Source organism: Equus asinus, chromosome 2, assembly GCF_041296235.1.
Source record: "Equus asinus isolate D_3611 breed Donkey chromosome 2, EquAss-T2T_v2, whole genome shotgun sequence".
Lineage (NCBI taxonomy): Eukaryota > Metazoa > Chordata > Mammalia > Perissodactyla > Equidae > Equus > Equus asinus.
The window spans coordinates 131,984,909-132,001,595 of record NC_091791.1 but is presented as its reverse complement, the minus strand read 5'-3'; the positions used below and the strand labels follow the sequence as shown (position 1 = coordinate 132,001,595).

The 16,687-nt window shown below is 59.3% G+C and overlaps 1 protein-coding gene and 1 non-coding gene across 3 annotated transcripts; one reads left to right on the top strand and one right to left on the bottom strand.

The window, feature by feature from the left end:
• Nucleotides 1-1,220: 1,220 nt before the first annotated feature.
• On the top strand, nt 1,221-10,263 carry SKOR1 (SKI family transcriptional corepressor 1). 2 transcript variants are annotated; one of them, XM_070499292.1, is made up of 9 exons: nt 1,221-1,413; nt 1,634-3,851; nt 4,928-5,018; nt 5,955-6,062; nt 6,577-6,648; nt 8,006-8,080; nt 8,314-8,388; nt 8,898-8,963; nt 9,468-10,263. In XM_070499292.1, exons 1-9 carry the CDS (start codon nt 1,307-1,309, stop codon nt 9,560-9,562), a joined length of 2,907 nt encoding a protein of 968 aa, XP_070355393.1. In that variant the 5' UTR covers nt 1,221-1,306; the 3' UTR covers nt 9,563-10,263. The 2 variants fall into 2 exon arrangements, with proteins under 2 accessions (XP_070355393.1, XP_044620584.1); XM_044764649.2 differs by lacking the exon at nt 1,221-1,413 and having other exon boundaries at nt 1,511-3,851.
• A 4,966-nt stretch (nt 10,264-15,229) lies between these two features.
• On the bottom strand, nt 15,230-15,336 carry LOC123283694 (U6 spliceosomal RNA). The gene has a single exon (XR_006524360.2). It is a non-coding gene; the product is annotated as a U6 spliceosomal RNA (small nuclear RNA).
• Nucleotides 15,337-16,687: the final 1,351 nt, after the last annotated feature.

Here is a 16,687-nt window from a genome sequence, read left to right as displayed (position 1 = left end):
AAAGAGGAAACAGACAGATAACAGATAAATAGCTTGATACTTGAAGAAGGAATGAAGACAAATGGGAGAAAGAGGAGCGAGCTGGGAGAGACAGACAGCTCAGGGAACATAAGATCGACAGATGAGGGGCACCTAGACAAGCAGAAAGAGGGAGAGAGACAGACAGACAGAGATCTCAGCCTCCTCCTTGAAGGCTTTTGAACTCGGATCCCTTGTCCGGCTCGAACTGTGCCTCTGAAAATGGATTTGCCTTTCCTGCCTAGTTCAGGGGAGGGTCCTCAGGGTTGGGCTTCCTGGGCCTCAGGAGCGCCTGCAGCCGTGGGCCAAGCAGGAGCCTTCTGTACCTGAGGACACGTGGTTGGGCCGGGCCACCTAGTGGGCCCCAAGCATCAGTACCCGGGTCCTCCCGCTGCTGAGGTCCGGGGACGCACCTGCCTCCCTCCCTTTGCCAGAGAGCAGAGCGCGGGACCGCAGCAACTTTTGACCTGGAGGCTTGTGGTGGCTTCTGAGACCGGCCAGGATTCTGCTCAGCCCATATGAGCCGGGACAGCCCGACATGAAGGATACTCAGAAGAGACTCCGAAAAGAGTAAGCCCAGAGCCCGGTGAGACTGCATTTGGCCTGAGCGGGAAAGGCATATCTAAAGGAAGAAAACTTAGGGAGTGGGCAGTTAGAAGCGAAGCAGAAGTGGCTCCTGAGAAACTTCCTTGAGAAGCTCTCCCTCCCAGGCACTGACCCGGATGGAAAGCAGCTTTGGTCTGGAACGCAGCTAAAAATGCAGAAAATGTAGTTAGGAACTGTGTGACTCTGGTCCCATTGATGGCTGGAAAGAAAATGGCTTATATTTCCAGCCGGAATCTTTCTGCTCAACGAACGCGGGGCTCCGGGCGTGAGAAGAGAAACTCGAGTTTGCGGAAACCAGCGCCGTTGTTCCGAGGAGCCGGCTCAGCGCGGAGCTGGGTGCGGTGGAGGCTGCCCCGGGGCTGGGCGCGCAAGGCGAGCTTTGGCGAGAGTCGAGTTCAGCACCGCGAACAGCGGCCGCCTCAGCCTCTCCCCCGAACCCCCGCCTCGAGATCCTCCTCCTTTTCCTTGGCCCCCCCCCCCCGCCCCCTGCTGTCTGGAGACTGGCAGTGACCGCCCCTTTCCCCCCTCCCTGCGCTGCCCCCGCCTGCCCGCGTGCAAGCGAGACTGAGCAGAGGGGCAGCCTGTCCCCGAAGTCCTGGCTTCAGGACCCGGGCCGGTAGGGCAGACTGCGAGGGTGGCCGCAGGCGCACGGATTTGGGCGCCGGAAAGGCTGGGTTCGGCAATGGCTTTGCTGTGTGGCCTTGGGCAAGTCATTCTCCGTCTCTGGGCCCCACTCCCTTCCCAATCCGAAAACACGATTGGGTTCCTGGCTGCCAGGGCATTCCTGAGGTCTCAGTTACCCCTTCTCCTCCCCCAAACCCCGGGGACTTTTGTTCCGGCGCCAGTAGGCATCTGAATAACAAAAGGCGCCCGTCCAGGGGGCGAATGAGCTTGGACTCCCCATTGCCAAGTTTCCCCGCGCGCCCGACTGGCGCGTCCCGCTGGGCGGGCCGGAACCGCCGCGGAGCTGAAAATGGCTTATCTGCTGTCTGCTTTCTCTGTTTCGCAGGAGCGGCGGCATGGAGGCTCTCACCACTCAGCTGGGGCCGGGGCGCGAGGGCAACTCCTCGCCCAACTCGAAGCAGGAGTTGCAGCCCTACTCGGGCTCCAGCGCTCTCAAACCCAACCAGGTGGGCGAGACGTCGCTGTATGGGGTGCCTATCGTGTCTCTGGTCATCGACGGCCAGGAGCGCCTGTGCCTGGCTCAGATCTCCAACACCCTCCTTAAGAACTACAGCTACAACGAGATCCACAACCGCCGCGTGGCCCTCGGCATCACGTGCGTGCAATGCACGCCGGTGCAGCTGGAGATTCTGCGTCGGGCCGGGGCCATGCCCATCTCATCGCGCCGCTGCGGCATGATCACGAAGCGCGAGGCTGAACGCCTGTGCAAGTCGTTCCTGGGCGAGCACAAGCCACCCAAGCTGCCTGAGAACTTCGCCTTCGATGTGGTGCACGAGTGCGCGTGGGGCTCGCGTGGCAGCTTCATCCCTGCGCGTTACAACAGCTCGCGTGCCAAGTGCATCAAGTGCGGGTACTGCAGCATGTACTTCTCGCCTAACAAGTTCATCTTCCACTCGCACCGCACACCCGACGCCAAGTATACGCAGCCTGACGCCGCCAACTTCAACTCGTGGCGCCGTCACCTCAAACTCAGTGACAAGTCGGCCACGGACGAACTGAGCCACGCTTGGGAGGACGTCAAGGCCATGTTCAATGGTGGCACACGCAAACGGACCTTCTCGCTGCAAGGAGGAGGCGGCGGCGGCGCTAATGGCGGGTCGGGTGGGCAGGGGAAAGGTGGTGCTGGCGGCGGGGGCGGGGGCGGCCCGGGTTGCAGCGCGGAGATGGCTCCAGGCCCACCGCCCCACAAAAGCCTGCGCTGTGGCGAAGATGAGGCCACCGGGCCTCCTGGGCCGCCTCCTCCCCACCCGCAGCGGGGACTTGGTCTGGCAGCGGGAGCCGGTGGCCCCGCGGGCCCTGGAGGGCCTGGTGGCGGCGCCGGCGTTCGCAGCTACCCGGTGATTCCAGTACCCAGCAAGGGCTTTGGCCTTCTGCAGAAGCTGCCCCCGCCGCTTTTCCCTCATCCCTACGGCTTCCCCACGGCCTTCGGCCTCTGCCCCAAAAAGGACGACCCCGTACTAGGTGCGGGCGAACCCAAGGGCGGCCCAGGCACCGGGACCGGCGGGGGCGCGGGCACTGGCGGAGGCGCGGGCGGCCCAGGAGCCGGCCACTTGCCCCCGGGGGCCGGGGCTGGCCCAGGCGGCGGCGCCATGTTCTGGGGTCACCAGCCCTCCGGGGCAGCCAAGGACGCAGCGGCCGTGGCTGCAGCGGCCGCCGCAGCCACCGTGTACCCGACGTTTCCCATGTTCTGGCCGGCGGCAGGCAGCCTCCCGGTGCCGCCCTATCCAGCTGCGCAGAGCCAAGCCAAGGCCGTGGCGGCCGCTGTAGCGGCTGCAGCGGCGGCGGCGGCGGCGGCTGCAGGTGGCGGCGGCCCCGAACCCCTGGACGGTGCCGAGCCGACCAAGGAGGGCGGCCTGGGCGCAGAGGAGCGCTGCCCGAGCGCCCTGTCCCGCGGGCCGCTGGACGAGGACGGCGCGGACGAGGCGCTGCCGCCGCCGCTGGCCCCACTGCCCCCGCCTCCGCCGCCGCCGCCGCCCGCGCGCAAAGGCTCCTACGTGTCGGCCTTCCGGCCCGTGGTCAAGGACGCTGAGAGCATTGCCAAGCTCTACGGTAGCGCACGCGACGCCTACGGCGCGGGGCCGGCTCGTGGGCCGGGGCCCGGCGCGGGGTCCGGCGGCGGCTACGTAAGCCCGGACTTTCTGAGCGAGGGCAGCTCCAGTTACCACTCCGCCTCGCCCGACGTGGACACTGCCGACGAGCCGGAGGTGGACGTGGAGTCCAACCGCTTCCCCGACGACGAGGGCGCCCCGGACGAGACCGAGCCCAGTGTTCCCCGCGCACCCAGCACGGGAGGCGGCCCGGATGGAGACCAGCCCGCAGGGCCCCAATCTAGCACCTCCTCGGGCGCAGACGGTCCCACAGACTCTCCCGACTGCGGTAGCCCTCGCCCCCGGCGCCGTCCGGGGATACCCGCAGCCAGCCGGTCCGTATTTGGGGACCTGGCGGCCGACGACGTGGTGCGGAGACCTGAGAGGAGCCCGCCCAGCAGTGGCTATGAGCTGCGAGAGCCTTGCGGGCCGCTGGGGGGTCCCGCGCCGGCCAAGGTGAGCCCCGCGCCCGCCCCGCTGGGGCGCCTCCCCGCTTACCCCTGGGCACCGCGAGGATGTGGGGCGGGCCCCGGCCCGGTGGGGGATGGGAATTTTGTTCTGAGAGGGCATTCGAGCAGCAAGCCCCGGCTGCTCTGGGTAGGCCCAGCTTCCGGAGCGCTGTGCAGCTGGCCTCGCTGGAACCCCTGACTGAGGGTTTTGGAAGATCTGGGGGAGCAGGCCTGAGAGACGCGTGTGCTGGGTTTTTGTGAATGGGAGTGGGGAAGAGACAGGCAGAGACCGTCAGTCACACAGAGACAGAAAGGGAGAAGTAAAAGGGGTCTGGAGAGAGAATGCGAAGCAAAGAAAGGCACCCAAAGCCAGAGAAAAGAGCTCTGGAGGCCGGGCCTGCAGCGTGCCCGCCCGGATGCGGATCAGAGCCCTGGGGAAGATGAGCGGGTAAGGCGAGGAGAGGGCGGCCTCTCCCCCAAACCGGGACCCAGCAGGATGGGGGTCCCCGGAATCTTCCTCCACCCCAACTGTACCTTTCCGAGTCTCTTCGAACTCCCGCCTTGAGAACCATGGGGGTCGTTGATAGGAAGCTGTCGAGACCGTGTGCGGGGCGGGAGAGGGCCTCTCAGGTTGGCACGGCCGCGGGTTCGGGTACGGGGTGGGCCGCTAAGCCCGAATCGTCGGCCATTTGAAAGTGGGTGCGCACACCTGTACATTTCCACTCGGTTCATGAAAACACGAACCATTAGCCGGATGCGAAAGGCGTCATTTATGCCGGGCACCGGGTGCGAGCGGGAGAGAAGATGCCTAAAAGGAGGCAGGCGAAGAGGGTGGGGGAGACTTTGAACGCCCCTTGGCTTGGGAGCCGCTTTGTGTTTCGGACAATTTTCTCGAGGGCGTTAATAATTACCCCGAATCTACAATAGCGATGCAGCCTCCGAGGGCGTTCCGGTCCCGCGGGCGAGCCGACCTCTGCTACCCGCTCAGCTTTCCCTCCCGGCCGGGCCGCGGCGCAGGGCTGGGGAGCTCGGAGCCGCCGCCAAGCGCCCCCCTAACCGCCTGTCATTTCTCGGCCGCGGCAGGTGTACGCGCCCGAGCGGGACGAGCACGTGAAGAGCGCGGCGGCGGCGCTGGCGCCCGCAGCCTCGTACCTCTGCACCCCGGAGGCCCACGGTAACGCCCCCAGCCCCCCTGCCGAGGTCGCTGACCACTGTGATGGGGGAACCGCAGGCAGGGGGCCGGGGCCAAGGGGAGGCCTGGGAGGGAAGACGAGGGGAGAAAGAGGGACGCAGAGAAAGCGAGAGAAAGAGGGAGAGAGGAAGAAAAATAATGGAAGAAAAAGGAAGCTAAGCGAGAACTCCCAACAACTTCCATCCTTGGTTACCTAAAACAACGGGCTGCTCTCCCCACACCCACACCCACACCCACACACGCGCGCGCGCGCACTCCCCTACACCTCCGACACTGGCTTAAAACCTTTTTACAATCACCCCTGGCAGTCCTCTCATTTATTCAGCAAGTATTTTGGGTCGTGAGGTCCCCTGTGGTCAGGCCGGTTCGGGCGGAGGGTGGGGGCGCTTGGCCGCGCGCTTGGGGTACCCTGGAGGTGCCGCGGTGGCCGCGGCCCAACGCGACCAGGAGCCGTGCACGTGCGCGCGGGAGCCTGCAGCTCGAAGAAGAGAGGCCTCGGGCCTCGGAAATCCGGGCAGGCAGAGTCCGGGAGGATGGCTCCCCCGCCGCCACCACCCCACGGGTCGCCGCCTGGGCCACGTTCTCGGCGGGAACGGCGCAGGCAGACCCGGCGGCCACGCGCGCTCGCGGTGCCCCAGTATCTGCGCGCGATGTAGGTCGCTAGTCCCTGGTGGGCTCGGCTGCTGGTCTTGTTCTTTTCGGAGGGGCTGGGGAGGGGGCGTGGAGCCCAAGAAGAGCAGACCGCGCGCGGGGGAGGGGCCCGAAGCCTGAGGGTGCGAGCCCAGGCGCACAGCCGGGAACCAGCGGCGGCCAGGACGCTTTTAATTAGGGCTGGGGCGCCCCGACCGCGGCAGCTCTGGCCGTATCGGGGTCACAGTTTCTTTGCCTCTCCTTGAAACTCGGTTTATTGCCATTAAGAGCCAGATAAGGAAGACAATCACTCGACCGCCGACGATTTGGAAACGAGGAAATCCTATCCAGACCAAAGGAGCATCTCCCAGCCAAGTCCCGCAACCACAGACCGAGGTGAGCCTTAGGACTCTCGAGCAGCACCCCCGCCCGGGAGCCGGGGCCGAGGTCGCCCAGGTTCCCACCGGCTGCAGCCTGCGAGGAAGGCTTTCCATCAACCGTAAGCGGCTGCCGGTCCCCTCTCGTGGCTGGCAGATAAATATTTAAACAGCTGGCGAGGTGCAAGCCAGGTTTCTTGAGTTTGGGAGTCTTCTGGGTAAGGGAAGGGGTGTACTAAAAGGAAATGAGAGACACCATCACCCACATAAAACAGGTCATAGGGCACTTTCTGCCCGAAGGGCCTGTCTTCCCTGGGGCCACTCTCCTACAGTGGGTCACTCTCTAGAATGATGACTACACTCCTAAAATGATGGCTTGGAAGGTGGCTAGTGCTGGATACTGTAACTGTCTCCCCTGAAGGCAGAGGGGCTGGAGTAGGTCCCTGACTTAGTATATTTCCTGGGAAGCTCTCCCCTCCCCTCCCAAGGCCTCTCCCAGGACAGAATCCCTCTTACCTGCCCTTGTATCCCAGGCGAAGATGGGCTCACGCTGGATGTCACGGGAACTCAGCTAGTGGAGAAAGACATCGAGAACCTGGCCAGAGGTGAGGTTAAATCTGTGCACTGTGCTTGAGGGAGATGGGCCCTTCTCGTAGAGGGTGTTATTCCTGTAGGAGTAAGTCTGAGAAGATAGGGCTCTGGGGACTCAGTTTCCATTGAGTGGAAGGATAGTCCCCTGGACACGTTATCCTGGCACAGAGGGGCACGTGCATGTAGGGGGTAGGGAGAGTGAACCAAATCCCCAGAGGTTCATTGGAAGTTTGGGTTCCCGAGGCCAGGCCTGTCTGAATAGCCCAGGGAGAAAGAGAAATGAGTAATAATGCTCAGAACTTGATGCACAATCAGAAAGGACAAATCTAGGTCTCCCAGCCTCCCTGAAGAACAGGACTTTTTTTGAACAGGAAGATTGCAGGGAGGCATTCACTTTAGGAATGTCTGAGAGATTAGTTTTTTCCTGTAATTAACGCATAACCACCCCACCCTAAATGGGGCAAAGATGGAGCTTGTTCTCGAATGGGATCCTGGGGCTGCTGCTCAGCCTGCAAGGGGGAGCCTGGCCTGAGGCACGGAGGAAGGAGCCTCTGAGGCCACTTCGCTCCTCTATCTCCCATGTTCATGTTTTCTCAGCACCTGCTGGGGGGTTGGGGGGATTTCTCAGAAAGCCTTCCCAGGGGAAGGACCCATGGTCAGGGCAGCCCCCTGGCACCCCTCTGGAGCTGGTTTCTGAGGGCACTAAAGGGGCTTTCCACACTCACCTGCCCCCCTCCCCCAAACCAGCCCAGGGATGGGCTTGGAAATTGTTGTAGGGGAGGGAGAGAAGCATCAGTGGTCCTCCACTCTTCCTAGTCACAGATTTACAGAGTATGCAGTTACCTCCAAAATCACTGGTGCTTTATGTGAGGGTTCTTAGCATGGATTTGGGTTCTGAGGACCTCCTGAAATTGAAAACAGACTGTTGTGAATGTGTTGTTTTCCGGGGGTGGGGCATGTTCCAAGGCTTTGCCCAGATTCTCCCGGCTCTGTATTATTGAAGGGAGGGATGGGATTAGGTCTGCCATTTGAAGGGGTAAATGAGTCCTCCTGGACCAGTCTCTAAGGTTAGGGAGTTAGGAACAACTTAAACTTGATACCAGGCCGGTAGGCCTGGAGGCAGGGTCTAGAAGTCCAGTGCATTCTACCATCTTGAATTGATTCTCCTGGGCAGTGTATCTCCTAGCTTTTTCGTGGCCCAAATGCTTCGAAAGCAAATGGGAAAACAGTGCTGAGGACCTTTACCTACCAGCCCCACCCTCCCCAGGTCCCATCTCAGGGCTATGGGCCAGGGCAGGACCTGCCTGCTTTCTGGGCCCCCTGAATCCTGCCCGTCCCTCCCCCTTACTTCTGACTCTCCCACCTTTACAGACGAATTGCAAAAACTGCTCCTGGAGCAAATGGAACTCCGCAAGAAGCTGGAGCGAGAATTTCAGAGTCTCAAAGGTACCCCTATCCCGACCCACCCCACCCCATCGCCAGAGCCTTGCTCCCACTCCGGGCCCCCAGTGCAGGCAGCTGCTGCCGCAGGCCCTGCAAGACCCGACCCCTCCTTTTCCAGGGTATCCAGCCAGGCCAAAGACTGAGGGGGTGGGGCCGGGGGTGGGGGTGGGGAGTGGGGAAATGGGGCTGAGGGAGGGAGCTGTGCATAACAGCTCTCACTTAATCAATTTGCACAGATAATTTTCAGGATCAAATGAAGAGGGAATTGGCTTATCGAGAAGAAATGGTGCAACAGCTGCAAATTGTCAGAGGTAAGACGGGAGTCAGGTGAGCGCGCGCACGGGCGTAACTGCCTCTCGTCTGGCAGGAGCCGCAATGTTGGCTCAGTCGTTTGGATTTAAATTGAAGGTAATTTAACAATTATTTTTTTTATTTAATATCCTTTGTATACTCTGATTAGCCTCAGAATGGCAAGCGAGCCCAGCAAACGGCTTGCAGGCATCATTACGTGGAGTGATTGAACTTCTTATCGCGGCAATTTCCATGGTTTCTAAATTAAAAATCGAGGCGTAAAATTACCTGGGAAGTAATGCCTAAGTTTGCTTTAATTTTGGTTAGATCCGTCTGCCTTTAAGCGCCATCCCAGGCCATTTCCTCCCTCGCCAGGCTGCAGTTTGGAGCGTTGATGCCCCCTCCCTCGGTCCCCCGACTGGTTTCTACGAGGGGCGGAGCGCTGGGGAGAGGGTGAGGCCCTGGCAGTGACCTCCGCTGGCCCGAGGGTGGTCTCATTTCCTCCCCGGCCCCTCCCCATGTCTTCCAGACACTCTGTGTAACGAACTCGACCAGGAGCGGAAGGCGCGCTACGCCATCCAGCAGAAATTAAAAGGTTCGGAAGCCCGGGAACAAAGATAGGAGGGGTGCCAGGCAGTGGTGCTGTCGAATGAATGATGGATCCAATGAATGAACGAATAACGGGGCTAGTGAGAGGGGAAGGCCGGGTCTACCCCGGTCAGATGCTGAGCAGAGGGAAGTGGAAATTGGTGTTAGTGGGGAAATGATTCTAGAACCACTGTTCTAGGGATAGGAAGAAAGAGCCCTTCTGACTCTGGGCGTTGGGAAATCTGCCGTCGGGTCCAAATCTGGCCTTGGGCAGATCGACCTCCCTCTCACCGTGCTTCACTTTCCTCTTCTGTAAAATGGGGCTATTGAACCAGAGCAGTGGTTCTGAATCGCCAGGATCTCTCTCCTACCTTCCTACCTTCTGATCCGCTCCCTGAGCCGGAAGCGGGTGGGTGAGACCCTCGCAGGCAGGGGAGGGGGGCGGGTGGGTCGCCTGGGTCAGGCGAGGCAGAGGAGGCACCCAACATGGCCCGCTCGACTGTCTCTCCAGAAGCCCACGACGCCCTGCACCACTTCTCCTGCAAGATGCTGACGCCCCGCCACTGCACTGGCAACTGCTCCTTCAAGCCCCCGCTGTTGCCCTAGGGCCGGCCCGGGCCGCCCCACGCGCCCTCAAGCCATGCTGCTCTCTTCTTGTAAATACCCGCGGCCGCGGCGGCCGAGAGCGAGGAACAAGCCATTCAGACCGGACCGATGTAAATACAGCCTCCCGCCCGCCCGCCCCCGCCCGGGCACCCGGTCCAGGGGCCCGTCTCTGTTTCCAAGTGTAAATATCACCTCGCCCCACGGTTGAACTCCAGGGCATCGGACCTCATGGGGTTAACTGGACCGAAGGGGGTAAGAAAGGGGAGGGGGGCCCCTCCCCACACCTGTACAGCCTCGGACCCCCAATTGTGATTACAATGTAGCAACTTCTCCGGCGCTGGTCCTGCGCTCCCCCGTCCCGTCCACTTCTGAAACTTGTTCCTGATGACAAAGTGGCTATGTGCAATGGATATAAATGTACTGTGAGTCTCTTGGTTCAGTATTGGGTTCACTTTAATTTATTCATGCTTTAAGTTATTTTGCTTCCTTCTCCTGGACGTACTTCCAGTCCCGTTTGACATTCCCCTTTGGGTTTTGCTTTGTCTATTTTTTGTTGTAACCTCTTGTTGTAACAGCACTTTAAAAAGGGCGACAACTGACTCACGAAAGAGAGACCACCTTGAGCCTGTTTGGAGAGACCACCCCTGTATCCGTGACTTTTGTTTTGTTTTTAATAAAAAAAAAACCAATCTGTCACTTCCTGGGGCTGTGGAGATAGGAGTTGGGGGGGCCGGAAGTGGGGCAGAGGCTGGCTGAGGGCTGCGCAACAGGTGGAGCGTGGGGGCCGCAGCTCCGGTTCTGGGGTGCCCTGGCTGAGAATCGCGTCCCCTCAGGTGGGCAGCAGGGAGCGCCAGACATCTCCACCAATCCTTCAGACACACCCAGCGTGCCCCCCAGGCCACCCCGTCCCTGCGTTTAAGACCCTTCCTTGGGCTTTGGCGCGACGACCGCCTGGTTCCTGGTGGCGAGGTCTTTGGTTCTCGAGCGCTCTCAGGGGCCGAGAGTTTATTCGTGCCCATTTCCACGCCTGCCCCACCGGGAAGTCACCTCCGGGGCGCTCAGAGACCGGACGCTGTTTCCTGGTAGTTTGCACGGCGCCCTGCCCCCACGCCCAGGTTCACCCGGAATCGCCAGAAGGAGCGGGCACCGCCGGCCTGGCTCTGGAGCGCTGGAACGGGGGGGTCGAGGTTCGCAGGGTGGGCGATTCTTTCCCGGGCAGGCCTGGAAACGAAGGGCGAGACTCGACGCTCGTGCGCAGCTGCCCTGCCGCCGCCGGAACGGAGCGAGCCCTGACGGATTCTAACCTTCCGTCCATTTTAGTCCCAGCGAGTTTGCGGACAGGAGCCCGAGGAGCAAAGCGAGGCCCGCCGGCTGCAGGTGTCCGGGTCGCCGGGCTCGCCAGGGCCCCCGTGGGAGGGAGTGGGGGGAATGCCCGGGCTGCGGATGCTGAGGCCTCACCTTGCCGCTGTCCTCCGGTAGGCCTCAGTTTCCACAGATCACTTGCTGGTTCGGCTACAGATAAGGGAGGGAACGTGGGGCGAGGGGGAGGAAAGTGTGGGTGGAGTGGGAAAGGGCACAGTGTTGGGCGTCATTCAGCCCCGGCTTCCAGTTTCGCCTCCTCGGCTGCCTAGCAGGGTGCTGCGTCGCGTCCTTTATGCTTCCTAGGCCACCGGTTTGGCTTCTGTAAAATAACATTCAGGCCTCTGTCCCCGGCGGCGCGTGGAAGCGCTCTGGGAAGGAAGCGGAGCGCAGGGCAGCCGTCAGCGGCCGGGCCAGCGCCCGGACGACCCCGCCCTCCCGACCCCTGGGCTCTCACTGCGATGCTCCGGGGGGCGCGAGGCGCCCCGGGGGGGACCCTGGAGGCAGGCGTGCGGGCTGCGCCTCCGAGCGAGCAGCTCGGGCCAGGAAGTTTCGTGGCGGGTGGTCTAGAGAGCCCGGGGCTGAGCCGACCAGCAGGGGCGCCGGCCGGGAGCCCCCCGGCGCGGTCGTGGCACGAAGCCAGGCCGCAGAGCACCCTGCGCTGGGTCTGCGAGCCCTCAGGTCCCGGGGTACTCCGAGGGCTAGACACAGAGAGGAAGGACACCAGCAAGATAATGACTGTGAGGGCGCCGGGCAAACCGAGGCGTCCCCGAGGGATGAAGTCGCCTCGAGACGTGCGATCTCCCAGTAGGGACCCTCCAGGGAGCGGGAACGTTTCCTATGGGTGGAACCAACCAGATCAGTTCTCCACTGTTCACCAGCAGTGAAACTGTAGTGCAGAGACGAAGTGACTTCCGTCCCCAGGGCGTGCCAGGGGCGAGCGGAGCTGGGACGGGGCGGGGCGGCGCGGGCGCTGGAGAGCGCGCGCGGTTCCCCCCGGACGTCACCGCACTTTCCTTCTCTGTAAAATGGGAGTAACAGTTACTGCCCCGGCAGGAAGTTCCGTGTCTGCGGCTGCACAGAGGAACCTAGCAAATCAGTCCTTTTCACCTTTCCTTTTCGAATTCGCGAAAGTGGAGAAAAGCGCCATAGGCAGCTGGGCCCTTCCCGAAAGGGCGCCCCAACTGGGCCGGCATCGCTGAGGATTGGAGTGTAGGCGGATCCGACCCAGAAAACTCTGTCGCAAAAAACCCTCCTGGGCTCCGCGTCCCTCCAGAAGTGGTTTGTTCCCCCACAAATGTTAATAACCAAACGATTTGTATGGATGTAATTATCAATAATTATACGAATTATTGCTGATTGCGGGGCTCGTAGCTACTTTAATTAGTTTACCAGATTCTAATTAAGTTAAATGAAACATTAATAGGGGAAATATGCTTTGAAAAGAAAAAGAACCCAGGCTTTTTTAGTCTATTTCTCGCCACAACGTTGCCACCTTGCGATACATTGTAGGCATTACAGTCGACGGCCGAAGGCCCCAGACTAGGGCGCTTTGTCTTCGGGAGAAAAAGTGGGGCTTGGGGAATTGGGAACGGGTCGCGGGACACAGAATGTCCTCTCAGCTGTTCTTTCGCCGCGTTTGGCTCCTCTCCTCGGCCCCCGGCGGTGCCCACAGGAGGGCGGACTCTGGAGTCCGAGGTCTGGAAGTAAAGAACCCTTTGAACTCCCACTCCTGCTCCAGCAGAGGAACTCCGGATTCTACATAGGGAGGCCTGGTGGGAGAGGCGGTCTTTACCTTCACCTGTCCCGGCAAATCCAGAGTGAGAAACTGAGCGAAGCTGGAGACTGCTTGATTTTTCACTCCCCTGGGAGAAACCAGAAGGGCGATCCTCACCTCCATTTCTTCTGCAAATTGGGGTAACCTGTGGGCAAAAGACACCCGGAAGGCTCTTTGGATTCCTGGGACTAACTTCTGTGTTCCTGTGGCACTTGGTTCTTGAGGCTAAAGGTGCTCACCTTCCCGAGTCATCCTTGGGTGTGCGTTTCTGTTTCCCACAGGACTTTAAGTACCTTGGCTGCAGGGGTGTATCTTGCTCTTCCTTGTGGCCTCCAGCACACGGCCCAGTGCATCACAGGTGCTCAGGGATGTCTAGGCGAATGGGTTCCAACTTTGTGGTTCCCCTAGGTGCTGGAAATGTCTGAGGGAAGGAATCCCCAGGTGCCTCTGGACAACAGCTGCTGGGAAGCAATTAAGCTCATTTGTGTAAGGTTAATTAAGCACAGGCTTACTACTCAGAAGATCCTTCATCAATAGGATTAGTTTTGGGGGCAGGTGTCAGGTAAGTGATGTTAACCCCCAACAGGAAAACTTTCTTCCTCTTCCAACTGCATCCCACAGAGGGTGCTCCTTCACATCTTTATTTATTTATTTATTTATTTATTTATTTATTTATTGGTGTGGAAAATTGGCTCTGAGCTAACACCTGTGCCAGTCTTCCTCTATTTTGTACCTGGGACACCTCCACAGCATGGCTTGACAAGCAGTGTGTATATCCAGGCCTAGGATCTGAACCAGTGAACCCTGGCCACCCAAGGGGAGCAAGAACTTAACCACTATGCCACTGGGCCAGCCCCACTCCCTCACATCTTGCAGGGTCACTGGGCACATACATGTCCACTCTTTCCCAGCTACTCTGATCTAAAGTATAGCCTTGATCCTTCACAAAAGTTCGACTCCTGTCCTTGAGTTCAGAACACCAACAAAAGCAGAAGTGGACCTGCATGCTCTTTCTATTAATTCTAACCAGTCTTACCTCCCACTCTACACCCTCAAAAGGAGCATAATGTTTGGTTAAGAGCACAAACTCTATAGCCAGATTTCCTGCATCTCAATCCCTTCTCTGCCATTGACTAGTTGCGTGACATTAGGCAAGTCATTGAGGCTCTCTGTGCCTCGGCTTCCTCATGTATAACGCGATGGGGAAAAGGGTAGCGACTTCATGGAACTGTGCAGAGCCAGGAAAGTCAGCCAGGGCTCTGGCTTTTCCAGAACTAGGAATTGCCTGTGTCTTTCCTCATTTCTTCTCTGCGACAACCTTCATGTCAAGAAGTACAATGAGTTTCTTTAGAAGGAGACGGAGCCACACCAACATTGGTCATATCCTTATTTGGCATGCCAGAAGGAGACCTTTAAAACTATCCACCCAGTTGCCCGAGTGGCCTCCAAAGAACCAGGTATCTTTGGGGCAAGAAAGGAAAACAAAAGGTTGTCCTCTAACACCATGCACTGGAGGCCGTGAGCCGAGGAGAACGCGCGACAAGAGGTCCCATAGACTCCTATTCTCGGCTGTTACCTGGAAAGGATCATTTCGCCTCCACTGAAGAGAACAGAAATGGACCCCTGATGGCACGCTGCTCGGCGGCTCCGAGCGCCCGCCAGGAGAGGACCCGCCACTGCCCTGGCTGCGGCGGCCGCTGGAGGCAACCGGCTTGGGCTGCTCGCGGCCGCAGAGACCGCCAGGCGGACTACGTGCGTGCTCAGGCACTTGCAAAGCAGATGCGGCAACTGTTCTCTCCTGGAAAGAAATTGCTATTTCAAAAAACATTGATGAAGTCATCACAGGAAATCTGAAGGTCGTTGGATTTTTTTTTTCTTCTTATCTTACTAATTAGGACTGTGCTTTTTGCAAATGAATTACGTCGGGGCAGGGCACTGATCTTTTCAGGGTTTGTGCCTCTAAAGGTTTTATCAGGCCTTGCCTCGGCCTACTAGTTACATGATCCCGCCCAGGTTCCTTTACCTCGCAGTGTCTCCTGTAAAGTGGTGGCAGTAATACCCACAAGGCAAGGCTGTCGGGAATACTAAAGTAAGATAGTGGTGAAGCCCCTCGTACGTGGTAGGTGCTCACCAAGGGGTGGGCACTATTTTTTGTTGAGTTCCAGAGGCAGCATGAGAAGTCAGCCTTGTTGCAAGTTCCTGTTATAATACATCTCATGTTTATCGTAGCACTAACGTCCTGTGATGTTTTGGACCTGAAATGGATCAACTTTGGAAAGGCCGTTGCGTAAGTGTAATTACAGGTCCCGTAGAACTCAGGATAGTGCACGGGGAAACAGAGGCAAGATGGAAAAGATTGGGGGCCAAAGGGCCAGATGTAAAGAGCACCGCAAAACGATGAATATGACTATGCCCCACCTCCTTACCATCTCCTGGGAGTACACTTTCCTTTTAGTCCAACAAAGGATAGAAACTGTATGCGAAAAGCGCTGCATCGAAGTACAAACTCCGCCCGGGGGTAAACTCAGGTCCAAAACATGGAACGCTTCACGAATTTGCGTGTCATCCTTGCGCAGGGGCCATGCTAATCTTCTCTGTATCGTTCCAATTTTAGTATATGTGCTGCCGAAGCGAGCACGATTGTGTAGCTCTCTCAGGAGGTAAATAAAGCCAAGAGTAGCAAAACTTTTATAGTTATGGTGACTACACTGTGCACTTTTTAAAACCCAAAAATATTCAAGAAGCTATGGCCTCCTGGATCACACATACTGTAATTGTATCTTTGTGATTACTGCCAAATTAAATCAATTTCTCACTAACCGTCTTACACCGCATATGCAAATGAAGGAACCATGGGAAATTGTCCCTCCGCCCGCCCGACCTCTGCGCGTCTGGCGGGCGGGCAGCCCCGTTCGGTCACGTGGTGGGCGCTGCCCGCGCCTCTTCCGCTCGGACCGGGAGGGGTGCAGAGGGTCGGGGCGCGGCGGGCGGGCCCGGAAGCTGCGGGGGCCGCGTGTGCGCGCGCGAGTGCACTTTTGTGGTGAGGGGCCATGGTGCCAATGAGGTCCCCACAGAGGTCCGGTCCGGGAACGCTAAACGGTCCCGAGCTGGTCGGGCCCGTCCGCGCCGGACCTGTGACCCTTCCGAGAGCTGGAGCCGGCGACCGTGACCCGGAAGGGGCTGGGCAGGGGCGGCTGAGGCTGCGGCTCGGGGCTGGGCGGCGCCTGGCGAGGGCCGGGCGCACCGCTGCCGCCCTGGGGTTCTCAGACCCAGCGCGCTGCGCCGGAAGCCAAGGGGAAGGGGAGGGAGCCCACTTTGCGGGCCGGGCTGTCCGTAGTGTGACTCGGAGCTGGTGGCGGTCTGGGGTAGTTCACTGCCCTTTGATCCAGCACTGGGCCAGGCGCTTAGCCCGATCGGTGTCCCTAAACTGAGGCTCTAGATGGTTAAACTATCAAGGCCAAAACTATCCTGCCAGTGGTGAAAGAAGTTGGGATTTGGATGCATGTCTGGTTTTAAAGACTGATCTTTTCCTCTTTGCAGTGGAACTCGAGAGAGGCAAGATCTGGGACCCAGAGCGCGGCCTCCCCTAAGTAAGGGAATACTTAGAATACTCGCCAGTCCTTATCAGCTCAGACTTTCCTTCCTGCTATCCTTCATCAAATGTCGAGCAGCTGTGATGGCAGCGCTGGGGCTGCAGGGTGAACACGTGGTTAGGGATGCTGTAGTCATGGAGCTTCCCTTCCAGCAGGGGAGCCAGGCAGACGTGGGAGAGCGTTCTCAGGGCTGAGATGGACTAGAAAGAACGTGGGGGGATGAAGGCCACTTCAGTGGGTGGGCGAGAGGGGAGCGGACATATGATATACATGCAGCCCTGAGAACAGGACAGAGAGTTCCAGGCAGGGGAAGACCTTGGAACCTCCTGAGTCAGTGTCGCCCATCTGGGCCGGTCCTTCAGGGAGGGCCACAGTGGAGGTAGTTGGTGCTCCAGG